Source organism: Physella acuta, unplaced genomic scaffold (assembly GCF_028476545.2).
Source record: "Physella acuta isolate Inbredline_101_S28 unplaced genomic scaffold, ASM2847654v3 ptg000338l, whole genome shotgun sequence".
Taxonomy (NCBI): domain Eukaryota; kingdom Metazoa; phylum Mollusca; class Gastropoda; family Physidae; genus Physella; species Physella acuta.
In genome coordinates, this window is record NW_026731857.1 from 171202 (window position 1) to 191188 (window position 19987).

Genomic DNA, 19987 nt, shown 5'->3' on the forward strand with positions numbered 1-19987 from the left:
TCATTATCTTAACATCAATGCTCGTACAGGTGTAAGTACTTGTTCTTTTGCAGCCTGTGCTAATGAAAGCAATAGTTTGCATGTTTCGATACCTTAACCCCTTACGGCAAACTCTGCTCTAACTACAAACCTAAGCTTGACTTAAAACCTTACCCTAGACTTTATCCTCAATATATCACAAACTCTAAATCGTGAAAAAGTTTAAACCCTAGCCCTGAACCTACACCTGATCCTAACCTTAACCTAAGCCAAAACTCCAACACTAAAACCGTAACCCAGCCTTAACTTAAATACAGACCTAAACCTAAACTTAGACCAAACTGACAACGTTCAACATCAGAGTTTCTTCCAGGCATCTCTTCGGGGGGGGGGGGGGGGGGGGGAACAAAGCCCCCCGAAAATTTTACCGCCCCCCCCCCCCCCGAACGAAATGAAATTTATATAATTTATATAGAAAATATATACTTTTAACAGTGTCCGCCCCCCCCCGAAGAAAGTCTACCGCCCCCCCCTCCAAAAATTTTAAGTGCCCCCCCCCCCCGGAGAAAAAAGTCTGGAAGAATCACTGTTCAACATGACCCTACCTCTGATCCTAACCTTAACCCAAACCTAAACCGTAACCTTTAAACTTCATCTTAGCCGTAACCCTAAATCTAATAACATCTCTAATTCCAACAACTACACTAACAAACAAACAAAAAACCATAATACTATCATAATGATACTTTAAACATTACCCTACTACTGAACTATAGAACTCAAAATTATTACCCTAGACCTGAACCTAACCTAATCATCATCATCATCATCATCGTTCCTTTGTGGTCCCTGGGGAGCAAAGGGCTACAACCACACATCTCCATCGGACTCGGTTTTGGGCTGCCCCCTTTATCTGTGCCCATGTGTGCCCAGCTGCTTTCGCCTCTTCTTCAACCGTTCTTCTCCATGTCTTCCTTGGCCGGCCCACCCTCCTTTTTCCATGGGGATTCCAACCTAACCTAAACCCAAACCCTATCGCTGAAACTTTCCTTTGGCAGTAACCTAAAACTAGCAGCATCTCTGATCCTAACAACTACACACCAAAAAAAAAAACCACATCATCGATACGATACTTCAATACCTTACAGATTCTCAACAAAAAAATCCAAGTGTCTATCGCTAAAAAACCACAGAACCACTCTAACTCTCATAACCATTTTCCTTCACCCTAACCACAACAAAACGGAAGCGGTTTTTAATATATCTTCTTCTCCGTTAAAAACAATGTTCCGTACTTAAGATTAAAGTATTTCAACTTGATAGATACAAGTAGATTTGTAAGTGCTTTGTCGGCTTGTCTATGGATGTTTAGAAGTGGTTGTGTGAAAATAAATTCGACGTGTCTCTATTTTCTCGACCACTCTATGGTGCCGTGTTATCTATCAGAATCTCGGTGGTTCTTAATATTGCTGCATTGGTGCCCCCTGTTCTAGCATTCACAGATAGATAATGAAATATAATGTTTACGTAGGTTAGAGAAATAATAGTTTGATTTTCATTTAATTCATGGAGAATATGAATTACACTACAAAATATTCATTGTTATTCAGAAATACTATTTTTTAAAATTATTTTAAAGTATAGAAGAACTATCTACCTATTTTATCTATTGAGTTAGTACAGGCTGGAGACAAATTATGGTCAACTTTGGGTTAGCTGAGGTCAGTAATATCTGTTATATGTGTACGAATGAGAGAGGATAATTTAGATTTCGATCAATTTAATTATTACCAGTAGGGCCTATCCTGATTTGCCCATTGTTTTACCAGAATGTCGCCATTCCCCTAATGTATAACCAAAATGTCTTAATTTCCCCCATTGTTTTACTGATGCCATTGTTTTACCAATGTCCCCATTATATTATCAATGTCCCCATTGTTTTATCAGTGTCCCCATTGTATTATCAATGTCCCCATTGTATTATCAATGTCCCCATTGTATTATCAATGCCCCCATTGTATTATTAATTTCCGCATTGTATTAGCAATGCCCCATAGTATTATTACTGCCCGCATTGTATAATCAGTGCCCCCTATGTTGTACAGTAATGCCCTCATTGTTGTTCAAGAAATTTCAAATATCCCCATTTGTTTACCAATATCCCTATTGTTCTACTAGAATGCCCCCCCCCCCCACCCTCCCCAGTTTTAGACCCGCTGTATCAGAATTGTTGGACACGTTTTGCTTGTTGTATTGTGCTGCTATCAGATGACAAATATGTAGGTCACAAGATGACCTGGTTTGATAAGTCATGACCTTCTAGCCGGGCCGTGTGATCTATGACGTATCACACCCACGAACTGTTCAAAAAAATTTCAAATAACTAAAAAAAGTTTCGCGATTTTTTTGTAACATAAATATGTAATTGATTTGATTCATCATTTTAATGTATATAATTATATCTGAGATGCGATTATTAATTTTAAATTTTGAACCACAGTAATCTATTTTAAAATTCTAACAACTGGTATTTTCAGATTTTTGGTGTGGTGTGTTTGCTTTTCTGACGATACAGCATATTACTGAATCAACAGTTGGTTGGATTCTAGATCGTGCTCGAACCCAGTACCAACGATTTAACAGCCGAAAGACTAACCACTCGGCCACGACGCCTGTGGGATAATATGTTAATAGGTATGTTACTTGTATTTGAATAAAACAAAGAAAACGAAACTTGTTTTCTCTACCTCAGCATGTCAGGGCATAGTGCCCAGCAGTATTTTCTCTACTTACTTGTATCAGGCACTTATAAGAGCTTATTGGATTCAACGGGCTTGCCGGTAACTCATTAGAGCTGAGTTACTCAGACGCCTTACAGCCGCGGGGTGGATATATTACAATAAAATAAATCATTTGAATAAACAATTGATTAGAAAATGTTTTGGGATTATCTCAATGGCGTAGCTGAATAGATTAACTCGCCCCCCCCCCTTTTTTTTGTTTTAATTTCCAGATGAATGAGTCAGCACTAACCTCAGCCGTGTTTACTTTCCCTAACGTGAGTCAGGTATTCATCAAATTTGGTTGGACCCAGGAACGTGCTACTACTCTAGCCAGGGACTCGAACTCACGACTTTTGGGTTAGCCGTCGAACGCTCTACCATTCGACCACACTGTCCTATAATACTTCATTATGTTGGAGGAAATCATCTCCAGTGATTTAATTAGGAACGAAGTGGAATAAAAATATTCTGTCACAGCTCTCAAATGTTTCTATTTTTAACAGAGAGTGATTTAGAGTTATGCAGTAATTAGCTAATTGAAGTGTGTAATTACAGACTGGAATGCCGTGCGGTTAATGAGAGCATGTAGTTAAGAAAACTGCTGCACTATATTGTTGAAGAATGCATATTGTGTAACGGCTTATTAGTCGGGTGCATATTGTGTGAAGGTTTATTAGTCGGGAGAGAGAGAAAAACATGGAGAGGAAGAAGGTTATAAACACTGATAGAAAACATGCATACTTCAGGCAATATATAGTTGTCGACAGGGTTCGTCCCTGAGTCCACTCAGCTTTAATCGGTCCCTGACTTGATCGGAGGAAAGTGAATCCGCTGGACATAGTTCTGATAACAATAATTTAAAAGTCCGGTGTCAAGGAATCAGATGAGCTCTACTTCGCCTGCCTTGTGTATGTGTACTTCGCTTTCTAATTTGCCGACACAGTTGAATGATCAAGAAGAGAATCTCGAGAGTTGCTTGACTCACGAAACCTACAGCTCACCCTGACCGAATGGCATGAGTGGTATAGAACTCATCGCAATAGCCATTCATATTCCGTTTAGGAGCTGATGGCCCTTATGAAGTCTTTCTTTCCAAGATAGCCTGTATGGTTCATGAAGTCTTTTATTCCTCAGGTATCCGGCAAGGCTGATTAAGTCTTTCTTTCCAAGATAGCCTGTATGGTTCATGAAGTCTTTTATTCCTCAGGTATCCGGCAAGGCTGATTAAGTCTTTCTTTCCAAGATAGCCTGTATGGTTCATGAAGTCTTTTATTCCTCAGGTATCCGGCAAGGCTGATTAAGTCTTTCTTTCCAAGATAGCCTGTATGGTTCATGAAGTCTTTTATTCCTCAGGTAGCCGACAAGGCTGATTAAGTCTTTCTTACCAAGATGGTCCGAATGGCACACGATTTTTTTCTTCCCAAGAAGCACTTCAACGCCATCCTATCCCGATCGTACCCAAGACACAAGAGGTAGATGAAGTAGAGTTAGGTACGGATCAGAGCTGGGTGGACTCAGGGACATGTTACTGACTTTAATAGCTCATAAATTATTTTTTCCAAAGATGGCCCGTATATCGCATAAATTCTTACTTCGCCAAATGGCAAAATGGCTCATAAAATTTAGGTTGCTGAAATGGCCCATACATTCAATGCCCTAGCGTCTGGTACCCCATAGGTTACAACCCACCGTCCCCCGGGCTCTACCCATTCGTGAACTACACGTAATTAGATTTTTTCTAACCTCAGTGATTGTATGGTCAGTTCACCGTCCAGTCGCCTTTATTTTCCCTAACGTAGTTCAGGTACTGATTAGAGCTGAGTTTACTCATTGAAATTTTACGCCGAGATTCGAACTCCAAACTTTTTGGCTAGCAGTCGTGCACTATACCTTGTCTCTTGCATCCATTATGTAGGGCAAATGCATTTTCACTCGTCTGCTAGACTCACCCCCATTTTCTACGCCACGTTTAAACAGAAATTGTCGAAACGGGAGGTGAAAATTTCTTTTACAGCAGGGAAGTAACTCACTAGACATCTTGTTTACATTGGAAAGGGGAGGCGACTGCGTGCGGCAGTTAATGCTGCAGTTTTTCTGTGAAATGGCATCTGGACGATGTATTGAGATTTAAAGGTAAACAGTGACATGGAGGTAGGAGAAGTGTGTGTGGGGGTGGGGGGGGGGGGACTATGGAGACGGGGAGGTAAAGTTTAAATGCTGTTTTAAGCAAGGGAGGTTATGAGATAAAGTTTAACTACGGTTAAACAAGAGACGTAAGGAGGGAAAGTAAAAGAGGTATTGGAGGTTAAACGATGAAGATAAGAGAAAGTTAAACTAGAGACGTATTGGAGGGAGAGTTAAACGATAAAGGCAAGAGAAAGTTAAACCAGGGAAATGCTGGAAGGGGGGGTTAAAGAAGAGAAAGTTAAACCAAGGTAACACTTTACTAATAACAAAAAAAGGTAACAAAAAAGATGAACTGTCGACAATGTATGTGTATCGCCTACGTCTTCGTTCTTATCGCTGGGGGATTTCCTTCAGCATAAAAATGTTAAGCGCCATATGGCTTCAGACTGCTATTTCTTCCTGGATGTGCTACCACTGCTTTTGTTTCATCCGAGATTAATTTGTTATGCAGTATTTGTTTGATTTTTTTTTTTTTTGGAGTTTTTTTACAAGCCTCATCTGCCCGGGGTTTCGAACTCGCGATTATCCGATTAGCAATCTTGCAGTCTCCACTCTAATCCCAACATCAAAGCTGACCAAAACGCTAAACCTACATCTAGGCCTTACACTAACCCTTGCTCCGACCCGGACCCTAACACAGACCCTGACCTAACCCTAACCCTACCTAAACCTAAACCTAAACTTAAACCTAAACCTAAGCCTGAACCTGAACCTAGCCCTAGCCCTAGCCCTAGCCCTAGCCCTAGCCCTAGCCCTAGCCCTAGCCCTAGCCCTAGCCCTAGCCCTAGCCCTAGCCCTAGCCCTAGCCCTAGCCCGAACACGAACACGAACACGAACACGAACACGAACACGAACACGAACACGAACACTAACACTAACACTAACACTAACACTAACACTAACACTAACACTAGCACTAACACTAACACAAACACTAACACTAAAACTAACTCTAACACAAACACAAACACTAACACTAACACTAACACTAACACTAACACTAACACTAACACTAACACTAACACTAACACTAACACTAACACTAACACTAACACTAACACTAACTCTATTCCTAAAACTATCCTCAACTTATCATTAAATTGGCGGGGGGTAATTGACGAGGAGGTAATTAACAGGGTGGTAATTACTCCGGGGGTTAATGGGAGGGGGAGTGTCCGAGGGATAATTGACGGGGTCAATGTCCTGCTCCCTTATAGTTCCATTATCGTGTCTTGCAATTCACTTCTTTAAAACTCAAAAACAAATGAAGCTCATTAAAAATGCCATAAAACCTAATCACAACCATGCTAATTAATCCAACATGGGCACATGCTAACTTAAGTGTCTACGTGGTTTTAAGTGTGTACGTTCTAATTACCAGCTAATTAGATCTATACCACGAGCTCTGGCATGATTTGATGGATCCCAACTTGAACTAGGCGGAATGTAAAACTTTTTTGGTGCGTACCAATATGTAAACAGCACAACGACGGTAGCACGAGGGGGATAAGGTAAGGGATGGGATTAGGGTTAGGGTTAGGGTTCGGGTTGGGGATATGGATAGGGTTAGTGTTAGCGTTGGTGTTCAGGTAAGGTTAAGGTTTAGGGTTAGGGTTAGGGTTAGGGTTAGGGTTTGGGTTAGAGTCAGTGTTAGGATTAGGATTAGGATTAGGATTAGGATTAGGATTAGGATTAGGATTAGGATTAGGGTTCGGGTTCGGGTTAGGGTTAGGGTTAGGGTTAGGGTTAGGGTTAGGGTTAGGGTTAGGGTTAGAGTCAGTGTTAGGATTAGGGTTAGGTTTAGGTCTAGGGCTAGGGCTAGGGTTAAGGATGGGGTTATGATTATGATTTTTGTTAGGGTTAGGGCTATGAGTAAGGTTAGGGCTAGGATTGTATAATAATTGCAACAGATGCTAATGGTATCCATATACGTGACCATTTTTATTTAAGTAAACATATAGCTTTCAATGATGGGAGCACGCCTAACTAGGACCGAGATTATAGAAACATGATCGCTCTACTTCACCTCTTCTAGTGCCCCGTCAGGTTCTGAGAGGTGCGTGCCTTACTTTTTACAGCTTTAACAAAATTTTATAGTAAAGAATCCTCTCTAGCTTTAGCGATCCATTTGGCAGAGTTTATGTTTCATGACCCCAGCCTATGAAGAAAGATGTGGTCAGCACTATGCCCATTCACCTTAACTTTCCCTAACATGAGTTAGGTACCCATCAGAGCTGGGCGGACTCACGGACGTTCAACTGTTGAACTCGTATTTGAACACGCGACTTTCGGGTTAGCAGCCTAGCGCTCTACCGCCGTCCCATATAACACTATTTTAAGCCCCACAAAAATAAGAGTGTACACCCCCGCTCTTCCCTTTAAAAAATCCGCCCCTGCAGAAAACACGTTTTTCCTATTTATTCCCTTAACACCCAGGTACAAGACAAGACCCACCAACTGCTGATCCCTAGCAGACGATGACAATGGTAGAGAACAACATCAGCTAATGGGCGAAACAAAGTGTGTTTTGTCTAAAGCTTGTCTTTGTTTTAAACTTTTTTTTTTAAATAAAGGAAAGCGTTTAAAACGTTGGGAATAATCTTAATACAAATCTTAATGAACTCCAGGAAGGGTGGAAAAGTTGTTTTGTGTTATCAGGTTTGTTTGTCTGTGTTTGAGGTTCTCAAACTATTGCATTCTGGGGATCAGGGTTTAAGAGTATTGTTCGTAGTATGAGTGTGAATAGAGTTTGTGAGAAATATAAGGTATTTTTTTTTATTTCAAGGAGTTTATTGAAGATATTGCAGGCCGGATATGGGCCGCAGAAAGACGATATGCGAACTGAAAACTTAATTAATCACTTGTTTTTCTTATTCCATTAGAAATGGGGTTCATTTTTCGTTGCAGTTTCGAGCACTGTAATTGCTTTGTTGGATTTTTTTTACGCAACGGAATAATCTTAATGAAAATCTACGATACTAACGCTCTGTTAATCTTTTGATATTACACCTTGAAAATTAAAAAAAATTACAGTTCTATGTACACATATGTAAATATCATCAGGTAGAAATATTGTATATTGGGAATGTGGTTTTACATTAACCAACGACAATGGTAAATTTGTGTGAAGAAACAAAACATAAGTTAATGGAGAAATAATGAGTTTTGGCAAAGATAAAGTGATTTGTTTTAAAATTATTTAACACTTCGAATAAAGACTTCCTTTAGAACAATCAATGAACTCATATCCAGTTCTGGTTAGGAGCTAAAAGAGGCTGGCTTTAAGATAACAATCAAAGCTAAAAAGAACATTTTTGGAATACATTTGTGTAAATGACTACATAACTGTAAGTATTCAACATTCGTAAATTTAATCAGAGATTTTAAAAGATTTTGAGATGCTGGGAAAAAAATGAAAAAAAAAATTAAAAAATTGAGTACTTACGAGTTGGCATTGGTTTCGGTATGGTGCTCGTCTCCAAATCGTTGCCCACGGTGATTTCGTTCGGCGGGTATACAATCCGCTGTTCGAGATTATCCACGTACTTGGTCAGGTTCGCCACGGCCCCGCTGATACGGTTCAACTGCTTGGAGATCTTGGTGTAGTCCTTCTGGGTGTTGTTCAAATCCTCCAAGACGCTCTCCATGTTGGTGGTCAACACCCGAAGGGTGTTCTTCGTCTCGGCCACGTCCCCGCTCAGCCGGAGCAAGGCGTCGCGCATGCGTGCGGCCTCCGTGTCTTTTTTCTCGTGGAGGGGCGTGGCCAGGTAGACGTCCCGGAATTCTTTGAGCTTGGTGTCGATCATCTTGTCGACCTCCGTCATGTAGCGCTGGACGCACTTGCAGCCCCGGCGTTTCTTTCGGGATTTACCTTTGTTGGCTGCGTCTTCCTTGCTCTCTGTAGAGTTATCCGTCTCGACAGACAGACCCACGCATATCGAAATCACCAACGCAACTTTTAACAAATTCCTGATTCTGAAGAACATTGTGATTTTTTTTGTTTTTAATCCAAACCAAAATTGAAATTAAAAATTATGTAGTAAATTCTAAAACTCGAAAGTATATAAATTCCGGGAGTGAACTAGCAAAAATCCCATTGAATGTAATCCAAAGTTTCTCAAAACACAATCCACACAAGTAGTATATCCAGAAGAAGTATATCCAAGTTTTACACTTTTAGAATGTCCTAACTAACAAGCATAAACACACATTTACTTGGTTTATATAAATAGAAATGTATTATCCAATCAGGAAAACAACGATGATTGAAGAAATATCATACAGAGAAATATCTTAATGATGGCTAAAATATCTGTGGAAGATAGAAAATATTCGTATTTTCAGACAAGAATATTAAAGTGCTGTTTGTTAAAATATATTAAAGGAAAAGAAAACCATTAACTTTTTAAAAAAAACATCAAAAGCATTGTATGCATTAATAAATCAATAACAACGAACAAATGTGGCTTGTCGTAAATCGATTTATATTTTACGCCAGACAGATGTAATTTAGTTTATATAGTTTTTATCTTATATTAAAATATAAAGAATATGGCAAAATAAAAAAAAATCGCTGTTGTATTTGTGGTACTGTTAAGTTTGTTTTTCATCCTAAGTGCTGAAGCTTTTTTCCAACACAGAATCAGTAAACTAGCTCGAAAATCAGTTTTTTTTCCTCAAGTCGAACTTAGGGGTAATTAAAAAAAAAAAGCTTTAGCACGAGTGGGGTTCGAACCCACGCGGAAATAATTCCATTGGATCTTAAGTCCAACGCCTTAACCACTCGGCCATCGTGCTTCCTATCAAAACCCTATTCTTTTTTATTAAATTGCTATAAAACCGGTTGCATAGTAAAGTCAGGTAAATCGTACATTTAAGAAAATCTTCCAAAAGTAACATTTCTTTTAGGTTAAATGTATACTTTAAGAAAATTTACCAAAGGTAAAATGTCCTTCATCAGACGTGCTGATTGCTCCATCACCTACCTGCCAGATCTACCTGCTCGTGGCACCAGAACGACACCTGTGCATTTCCTCTCAATACCTGCAATTACCTGTATCCTTAATCCAATGGTTCAACAGCGCTAGGTCACACACAGGTAGGGCTAATATTCTTTTCAGAGACTTAAATTATCTAATGACTCGACGTTTACAAATTTTGTGTATACGTGGATTTAAATCATACATATATAAACTACAAAGTATTATATTTATAAAGTACATGTATAGATTTAATTTCTAAATAAACTGGATGTCTATATTTACGTTGTGTGCCTATATAAAACCTACATTTCTAGAAATATTGACGATTGAATGACTTTAATTACATACCGAGTATAAGTCTACATTACATAACAACTAGAAGTCTAAATTACATATTGACTAAATATCTAAATTACATAACGACAAGAATTCTAAATTACATAACGAAGAGAATTCTAAATGTCATAACGGCGAGAAGTCTAAATTACATAACAACTAGAGGTCTAAATAACATAACGACAAGAATTATAATTTACATAACGACTAGAAGTCTAAATTTCATAACAACTAGAGGTCTAAATTACATAACAACTAGAAGTCTAAATTACATAATGACAATAAGTCTAAATTACATAACGACTAGAAGTCTAAAGTTCATCACAACTAATTACATAACGACTGTAAGCCTATAAATCTTGTCAAGGCCCTGTCTTAAATCAAATAACGGCTAGAATTCTAGAATGATCTAAGGTTTCTGTAGACCGGATGTCTACCATTTGCCGTCTCAGAAGATGCCGAGTACACTGCAGATGTAGACGGGTTGTTACGGCTACGATTAGGGTTTGAAGTGTCTGCTGTTATTCCATTAGGTGAGAGGCGGGGGTGACAATTGCCAGAACAAACAGTGATTTGCTCGGCTGGATGGGGTGGGTATGGGGATGGGGTGGGGGTGGGGGTCGGGGAGGGTGTGAGGATGATTTGTTTAGCTGGACGGTGTGATGGTGATGGTAAGTTGTGGTGGACTGGAGTGGTGGGGGTGGGGGAGGGTGTGTGAGGATGATTTGTCTAACTGGATGGGGTAGGGTAGATGGTGATGGTGATGGTACGTTGTGGTGGGTGAGGGTGTGTGGTAGAGGGGGTGGGGATGATTTGCTCGACTGGACGGGGTAAGGTAGATAGTGATGTTATGTTATTGTGGACTGGGGTGTTGGGGTGGGGGAGGGTGTGTGAGGATGATATGTCTAACTGAATGGGGTAGGGTAGATGGTGATGGTAAGTTATGGTGAGGTGGGGGTGAGGGAGGGGGTGAGGATGATTTGCCTTGAATGAAGAATATGTGGATGGTACGTTCTGGTGGGGGTGGGGCTAAGGGTATCAGTGACCGGCTGAATGAAGAATATAATGTTAATATATTATGGGGTAGAAGTGGTGGATGATTTGCTTTGTTTGGTGCTGATAATGTACGGGGGTGGGAGGCAGAGTTTCTTCCAGTCATCTCTTCGCCCCCCCCCCCCCCCCGCGAAGAAAATATAGAAAATATATACTTTTGACAGTGTCCGCGATTTCCGATAACCGGAAGTGGTACTTTTTCTACTTTGAATTTTTCAAAAGCCTATAACTTGAGTACTATTTCAGGTAGATAAATGAAATTTCACAAGTAAGTAAAAGATCTAATTCTCTTCGTTCTGTCAAATTTTGAGTAATTTCCGTTGACGGGAAGTACTAATTTACGCTATTTCCGATTTCTAAAAACGCATCTAAATTTATAAAGTACTAATAATATTGCGCACCATTATGAACATCTTTATTCGGCGTTCGCTTGGTGTGCAATACTTTTTTCTATGAGATTCTATTTTATTTTTAAAAGTTTATGTATTTAAAATGGATTTAAATGTAAAGTACTTTACATGTTTTATTTACAATAGAGTTACATGACTAAAAACCATTGCGCGCCTACTGAACATCACGTTCAGTAGGCGCGAAATGGTTTTTGAACGCAGCCATTACGTGATGGCGCAGCTATTGAAGGTGATGACGCGTGTGGTGTGGTTGGCTAGACATGCCTACTAATCCGGTCCAAATTTTAATTAATTCATTAAAAATCAATTAGGCATCCAATTAAGTCAAATTTAGTTTCAGATTGCATTGTCTTCATGTCTTGACCCACGTGCCAAATGTGAATCGTATCGGTCAAGTAGAAGTTTCCGACCGAATTTTCACTCCTGCGTTTCCATCTAGACTGACGACAGAGGAAGTGAGTTAAATAAAAGCTTGTAAAAAATCATAACTATATCCCGAGTTCCCATCCCCTGTTGTTTTATATAAGAATATTCGAGAAAGTTTAGGGGAGATCACGGTTTATTTTTAAATGAGATTCAATTTTTCCAATTTTGTGGTCTGACCGTTAAAGCTCATGGTTGATAAAGTTAAAAGTATCGAATTCGAACCCCCATGGCTGATGAGACTGAATAGGAGGGAACAGCAACTCTTCTAGGATAGACAACTCCCAAAATCAAACAAACTGCTGCCTTGTAGTTTGTTCTTGGTTGGACAAAGGCTATGGAAGTAAATCCAGAAAGAAATAAAAGCAGACTGAAGTCGGAGTCGACGGCCTTAAAAGCACATAACAGGTTGAAAAGTAAAACTTAATTGTGTTTGGGGAATTCCCGGCAAACAATACGAACGGAAGCGAAGAAGAAATTCCAGTTCCAACATAATATGATTCCTGTTAAATAATTCCGATGATAATTTTACAATAACATTAGTGAACTTCGTGTTATTAGACACCAATAAGGTACAAACTAGAGTGAGCTAGAGCAGGATATTAGAGGAGTTTAAATTGGGAGCTTAATGAAAAAAAAGAGCAAAGGAGCCCCTTGCCCAACAACAAAGACAAACCAAGTCACGGCTACTGTGTTCAATCAGCGACACTGTATAGTGGGTCGGATCATTTGTTGTGAGCGATAAAACACTACCTGTGTTGGGCTAGTCGGTGGTGATGGCTTAATGGATTAGGCCGTGTAGTCAGCCGGGCGTGACGGAGTGATCACCCGAGCATGACGGAGTAATCACACACGTGTGAAAAAAATGGAAGTGAATACTTTGAAGGTGGGGGTCGGGGGGGGGGGGGGGGCTGGATCAGGGAGCAGACAAACTGGAGTAGAGGTAGGGAGAGAAGTAGTGCAGAGTATGTGATATTCATAAGTATATTGATACGCATAAGATGTGGCTTGGTATATCAATAAATAAGACATGTGGATAGCTATAATATGGATATGTATGCCATATGGATAAGTACATGTATAAGATGAGATGTGGTTAGGTATATTGATAAGTATACGATGTGGATAGGTATAAGGATAACATTTGGATATGTATATGAATTAGTATAATATATATATATATATATATATATATATATATATATATATATATATATATATATATATATATATATATATAAATATGTATGTGTGTAGAGAAGTGTTAGATTTATCTACATTCTAAATAGCTAATGAGACGTTGTGGTCGAATGGGAGAGCAAACGACTGCCAACGTGAAAGTCTAGAGTTCGAATCTGGGTTCACTTCTGTAGAGCGTCACCAAGCCCACCCTGATCTGATGGGCACCGGAGTCACGTTGGGGAAAGTAGAGGCGGGTTGGCGTATTGCTTACCACACTATCCTTTTATTTGTCGATATCACAGAAACAGGTGAACTCTACTTCACTTGCCCCATGGACCATCAGGTTCGAAAGGGAACTTAAGTAAGTAAAGATAACTGGGCATAGATCTGACCACACTACCCCTTCATATGCCGAGGTTACAGAAACAGTTATACTTACTTAATTAAGAAGCTTTAGCTTATCACCCAAACTCTTGCGATACTAATCTACTGCGACATCATCAACCCCTCCCCCCCCCCGCACCTACAAATTGCAAACGTTATTCAGACGACATTTTTGCCGCCAGTCTTTAAAGAAGATCGAAAAATGTGGGTGTGTGTGTGGGGGGGGGGGGGGCAAGCAAATGCAACAAATAACGACAATAATAATCTTGAATATGCAAATTATCTATAGCAATTGTAGATCAGAGAATCAGCATTTTTAAATCCAACATAGGTATTGGGATATGTATTGATATGTGAATAAGTATGTTATAAATATGCAGCGAGCTATAAAGTGAATTATAATTTTTTTTTTAAATGCAACCAGCACATCTAAGTGATTCTATTAGTGTTGAAACATACAAAAAAATAAAAGACTTTGAAAAATCTAATGTTTGTGTTAATCTACTTACCGCTATAAATAGAAACTAACACTTCACAGAACTGTGCTCTATTTTAAAAATCACAGAAGCAAATCACAAATCATCTCTCTTCACTAGATCGATGGCATACTTACAGCTGCGAGAGTAAATTCAGGAGTTTCAAAGCGTTCGGACCAAATACATCTCCAGAAACGCAAGCCGTAAAAATAAATATCCCGTTTACATTTTCCGTGCTCAACAAATTCAGGGGCCACAACACTGCTCCCGTGGCGCAACATCCAAAGTATTATCGCTCATATTATCAACCCAAGGGCGAGAATCCATCATTCATGTCTCTGTGTTGACAATGGCAACAAAGCGAGAAACAGGAGAACGACCCCTCTCCCCCCATCTCCCCATCTGTAATCTAGAATTACCCCCCCCCTTTCTACACATACAAGCAGTCGAATGAAGAAATATCCCCCAAGCTAGGTTCTATATCTTATCACGGTAAAAATTGTTTGTAGTTTTTCGTGTTAGCGGAAATCGTATACTAATATCGTGTTCAGAACTGACGGTCAGTAGGGCAGGTGAAGTAGAGTTGAGTGTATACAGAGAGGTCAGTAGGGCAGGTGAAGTAGAGTTGAGTGTATACTAAGAGGTCAGTAGGGCAGGTGAAGTAGAGTTGAGTGTATACTGAGAGGTCAGTACGGCAGGTGAAGTAGAGTTGAGTGTACACTGAGAGGTCAGTAGGGCAGGTGAAGTAGAGTTGAGTGTACACTGAGAGGTCAGTAGGGCAGGTAAAGTAGAGTTGAGTGTATACTAAGAGGTCGATAGGGCAGGTGAAGTAGAGTTGAGTGTACACTGAGAGGTCAGTAGGGCAGGTGAAGTAGAGTTGAGTGTATACAGAGAGGTCAGTAGGGCAGGTGAAGTAGAGTTGAGTGTATACAGACGGTCAGTAGGGCAGGTGAAGTAGAGTTGAGTGTATACTGGGAGGTCAGAAGGGCAGGTAAAGTAGAGTTGTGTGTACACTGAGAGGTCAGTAGGGCAGGTGAAGTAGAGTTGAGTGTACACTGAGAGGTCAGTAGGGCAGGTGAAGTTGAGTGTATACCGAAGGTCAGTAGGCCGAATAAAGTAGCGTGTACACAGGTAGGCAGTAGGGCAGGTAAAGTAGAGTTGAGTGTACAGTCACTTAAAAAGCCCATACTTCCAGGCCGTAGGGCCTCTGGGATTTGAACGTCAGCTCTACGATTTATATGTATGTAGTCTACCTATCAAGCACAAAGAACGCTAGTATTTTTTAAAACTCACATTTTAACTGGTGTGATAGGTATGTTAACGATACTCTCTGATAGGGTTGAGGTGAAGGTACATACATAAGAGTTGTTACTTTGATGATTAAAGGCCTTACAAACAGACTTTTTTCTCCCGGGGACACTTGAAATTCTCGGGGTGGGGGGGGTGGCGGACTAAAATTTCCGGGGGGGGGGGGGGGGGGTGCGTACTATGACAAAGTGGCTATATTATTAAAAGAATATTTTAGATAGTGTGATAGTTAACGTAACGATATTCTCCATTTTGGGTGGGGGAGGGGAGGATGGGGTGGGTGGTAGATGCATAAGAGTCGTTTCTTTAAAGATCAATGGCCTTTCAAAGACAATCCTGCAAGGCATGGCGCCAGTGGTAGAAGACTGAGAAGACAAAGAAGAAAATGTCTGGAAGACATCAGGGACTGGACAGGATTGTCCTGCGAACTCACACCGAGGGCAGCAGAGGAAAGGGACGGATGGTACGCGGTTGTGAAGAAGGTAACAGTGGTGCCACTAAGATATTCCCACGAGATGGAATATAGTTGGATAAGGTGGGAAGATATCTGGAGACTACTGGCGGATTAAGTTGTATCTACGTCTGCTTGTCCTCATTGAAGTATTATTAAACATTATCTAAACTTGCTCCACAGTTCGAAAAAAAACAAAAATTCCATATTGCTTACTCAGACGACGTTTTATGTTCGAAAGATCCTTACTGTAAGTTTATAAGGTTTTCATGTGTGAGTTATTATTATATGGGACGGCGTGGCCTAGTGGTAGAGCAGTAGACTACAAACCACAAAAATTAGTGGAACGTCCACCTAGTTATAATGGGTACCTGACTCACGCTAGAGAAAGTAAAGGCGGCTGAGCATACATCTGACCACACTATCCCTTCATATACCGAGGTTACAGAAACAGGTGAACTCTACTTCACTCACCCCATGGACCCATGTCGAAAAAGGAACTTGACTAGTTATAATTATGCATGCCATATATTTTATAAGGAGGCGTCGTGGTCGGTTGGTAGAGCGCTCGATTGCCAATCCCAAAGTTTCGTGTTAAAATCTCGGTCGAGTCTACAAGACGTACCTGAGTCCACCCAGCTCTTATTGGTACCTGAATCACGTTAGGGAAAGTAAAGTCGGTTGGGTATAATTCTGACCACACTATCCCTTTTATCTGCCGGGGGCAAGAAACATATAAACTCTACATCATCTACACAGTGGATCGTGGGACTTTTACAACGTTTTATTAGAACCACTCCATTCTAAATTTGTCTAAAAAAAAACCACCCCTAAAATGTTGCAGCGATGCTCATTACGATATCCAAACATCAGCAACAACGTAATGGAGCCATAAAAAAAAACTGCAACAATTTCGACGTCTTCGGAATATTCTGTAACAACAACGCAAAAACTCAGTCTATTTATAACCCGCGCGTGCAAAAAATACACGTCACGTGCACGTCATACGTCTAGTGTCAGGTCAGGGAGTTCCCATCATACACTGCGCTGGGTCAGGACGCTCTGGTTCGGTTGGCTAGGGTTAGGGTTATACCAAACGACCGATTTATCGTATCTAAGTCAAGTGATGCATTTGTTATTTAATCTAATACACAGAAGTGATTAATAAACTCAGTGTTGAAAACGAAAACTTAAATTTTGTTGCGTGGGCGGGGGGGGGGGGGGGGGGCGAGGGGGAATTTTACGGTGTGTGCCTTAATTTTAATATTATGTTTTGTGGTTTTTGTGACGATGCGTCACGATGTGTGACGATATGTGACGATGTGAGACTATGTGAGATGACGGGGAGAGGAAAGGGGGTTAGAACCAAAATATATGGCATTTATGAATCCCCCCCACCTCCCCCAAACATAACATTTTAAACTTAAGCTTAGTGTGGAAGAGCATTGGATGAAAGTTAAAACATCAATATTCAGAAAATAATTAATATTTTTGATACATTAATTTTTTTTTTTACTTTGATGGATGTTTATTTTTTTTCAGTGTGCTCTTTAAAAATAAACACGCAACATTAACCATGTTACATTTTTCTCTACTAGAAGACCCACGCCGTCTGATGGCTAGTAGATCTATCTCTATAAACAACATACAAAAACATGCATTTAGTGAGCTGTTGGCAAAGTTTTGTTCAATGTAAGTAAAGAATAGTAAAGTTCCCCTTCCAAACCTGACGGTCTATGGGGCAAGTGAAGCAGAGTTCACCTGTTTCTGTAACCTCGGCTTTTAATTGGATAGTGTGATCAGCACTATGCCCAGCCGCCTTTACATGAGTTCGGTACCCATCACAACTGGGTGAACTCAAGGACGATCTACTGACTTGAACCATATATTCGAACTCGAGACTTACGGGTTAGCAGTCTGGCTCTCTACCGCTAAGCAACTCCGTCCCATTTGGGTCACTGTACCCTACTTGAAAAAAAAAATCTTGACACTCTACTAACCCTCACATAGAAATTTTCTTTTCTCTTTTCCTTACCCCGATAATTAAAGTTTTTATAACCATAATCCAATTTGGTTTACACTTAACAGAAACGAATAAGATTTCACGAAACATTGCAAGGATTATTTTTAACTCTGTCTTCGGGTGAACTCGTTATTTTTATTATCTATTTTGTTATTTTCAGCGGTAAATGATATATTTTGTTTAAAAAGACTGCAGAATTCTGTAAAATTTTAGTTTCTTCACCCTAGTCCTGCTCAGGATATCCATTAGCACTAGTTTTAACCTGAACCCTTTCACAAATGATAGCCGTAACACTAATAACTTAACCTTATCTTAGCCTTTAATCTAAACGCATGTTTACTACAGTACAAATCCTAAGCGTACACTACCCTGAATTCAGTCATGCATTCATTAACCTTAACCCTAGCCACTCCCACACCAAGACAATTCTGAAACCAGAGAGTCTTGTACAGACAAGAAATAAAGTAAAAAGTTAAGTTCCTTGTCAAACCTGGCGGTCTATGGGGCAAGTTGAGTTCACCTGTTTCTGTGACCCCGGCATATGAAGAGATAGTGTGGTCAGCACTATGTCAAGCCGTCTTTACTTTCCCCTAACGTGAGTTAGGTACCCATACCCACAGAGCTGGGTGGACTCATGGACGTTTACAGAATTGAAACCGAATTCGAACTCACGACTTTCGGGTTAGCAGTCGTATGCTCTACTAATCGACCACGCCGTCCCATTAGCAAACAAGTAACCCCTCCCCCTTTCTATATCTACTGAGCGACGCCACTGCTAATTTGTATTCCTAATTAAAAACATTACAACGTTAGAGTATCTTCCCCACACTAACAAACAAACGACTTTACCGACACATACAAATCTGGTGCAGGATACAGGGCTAGTTGTAATATGATACACAATGTCACACTCAATGCACCACAAGACAAATTACATCTTCTTTCTTTAGCCAACGGTTTTTGTTTGTTGTTTTTTTTTTTGTTGTTTCTTTTTGTCGAGACAATACAATTAAGAGCCCTCGAATAATAAATGGCGCAAAGATATTACTTAAAGACAACTTGATTCTGAGTACAATTACTTACCCGCTACAAATGTTCGTATGTCGAGCCAAGCAATTCGACAGTCTTTACACCATAGACTTTGAATTCATCGTACGCCAAAATAAATCATTTGATAACCCTGCATTGTTCGTACTTTGAGGCTACCCATTTAAGAACTCACCAACAGTGTTTCTTCCAGGCATCTCTTCGGGGAATAGAAAACATTGTCCGCCGATCCCACCCCCCCCCCACCCCGGACGGAAATCTTTAAATTTTTGTCCGACCCCCCCCCCCCACCCCCCTTCCGAGAATTTCAATGCCCCCCCCCCCCCCTCCGAAAAAAAATATATGAAAGAAACACGCTCACCAACCATAGACGCTGCATCATTTAATTACATAATAAATGACTACATTGTGAACAAACGAACCATAAAACACACATTTATTCGTCCGCCGAATCAAGCAACTTGAGAACCCTTTGATCATCTACGCCGCATACGTCTCGTAGCATTGAGTAACATTAGCCACATGTGTTGTGATGCCGAAGCCTTTAGCAGACGTTACATTCTGGCTGCAGACGACGTGTGCCAGGGTTTAGCCCTAATGGAACCAGCACTTTCTTCTGATAGTGTACACGTCTACACATAACAATAACAGTGGTTCTCAAAGTTGGACAGTGGGGTTTAGCCCTAATGGAACCAGCACTTTCTTCTGATACTGTACACGACTACACATAACAATAACAGTGGTTCTCAAAGTTGGACAGTGGGGTTTAGCCCTAATGGAACCAGCACTTTCTTCTGATACTGTACACGACTACACATAACAATAACAGTGGTTCTCAAACTTGGACAGTGTGGTTTAGCTCTTATGGAACAAGCGCTTTCTTCTGATGGCGCATAAGTCTACACATAACAAAAACAGTGGTTCTCAAAGTTGGACAGTGGGGTTTAGCTCTTATGGAACCAG

At 40.3% G+C, this 19987-nt stretch overlaps 1 protein-coding gene and 1 non-coding gene across 5 annotated transcripts in view; both read right to left on the reverse strand.

Moving 5' to 3' along the window:
• The window catches only part of LOC131940987 (fibrinogen-like protein 1), a 169133-nt gene that overhangs the window by 130876 nt on the left and 18270 nt on the right, over positions 1-19987 (reverse strand). For all 4 annotated transcript variants that reach the window (XM_059299932.1, XM_059299933.1, XM_059299931.1 and 1 more), the window contains exon 2: positions 8395-9261. In XM_059299932.1, coding sequence (XP_059155915.1) covers positions 8395-8935 — 541 coding nt within the window. In that variant the 5' untranslated portion in view covers positions 8936-9261. The remainder of the gene's footprint in view (positions 1-8394; positions 9262-19987) is intronic.
• Positions 9664-9746, reverse strand: Trnal-uaa (transfer RNA leucine (anticodon UAA)). The gene has a single exon. It is a non-coding gene; the product is annotated as a tRNA-Leu (tRNA).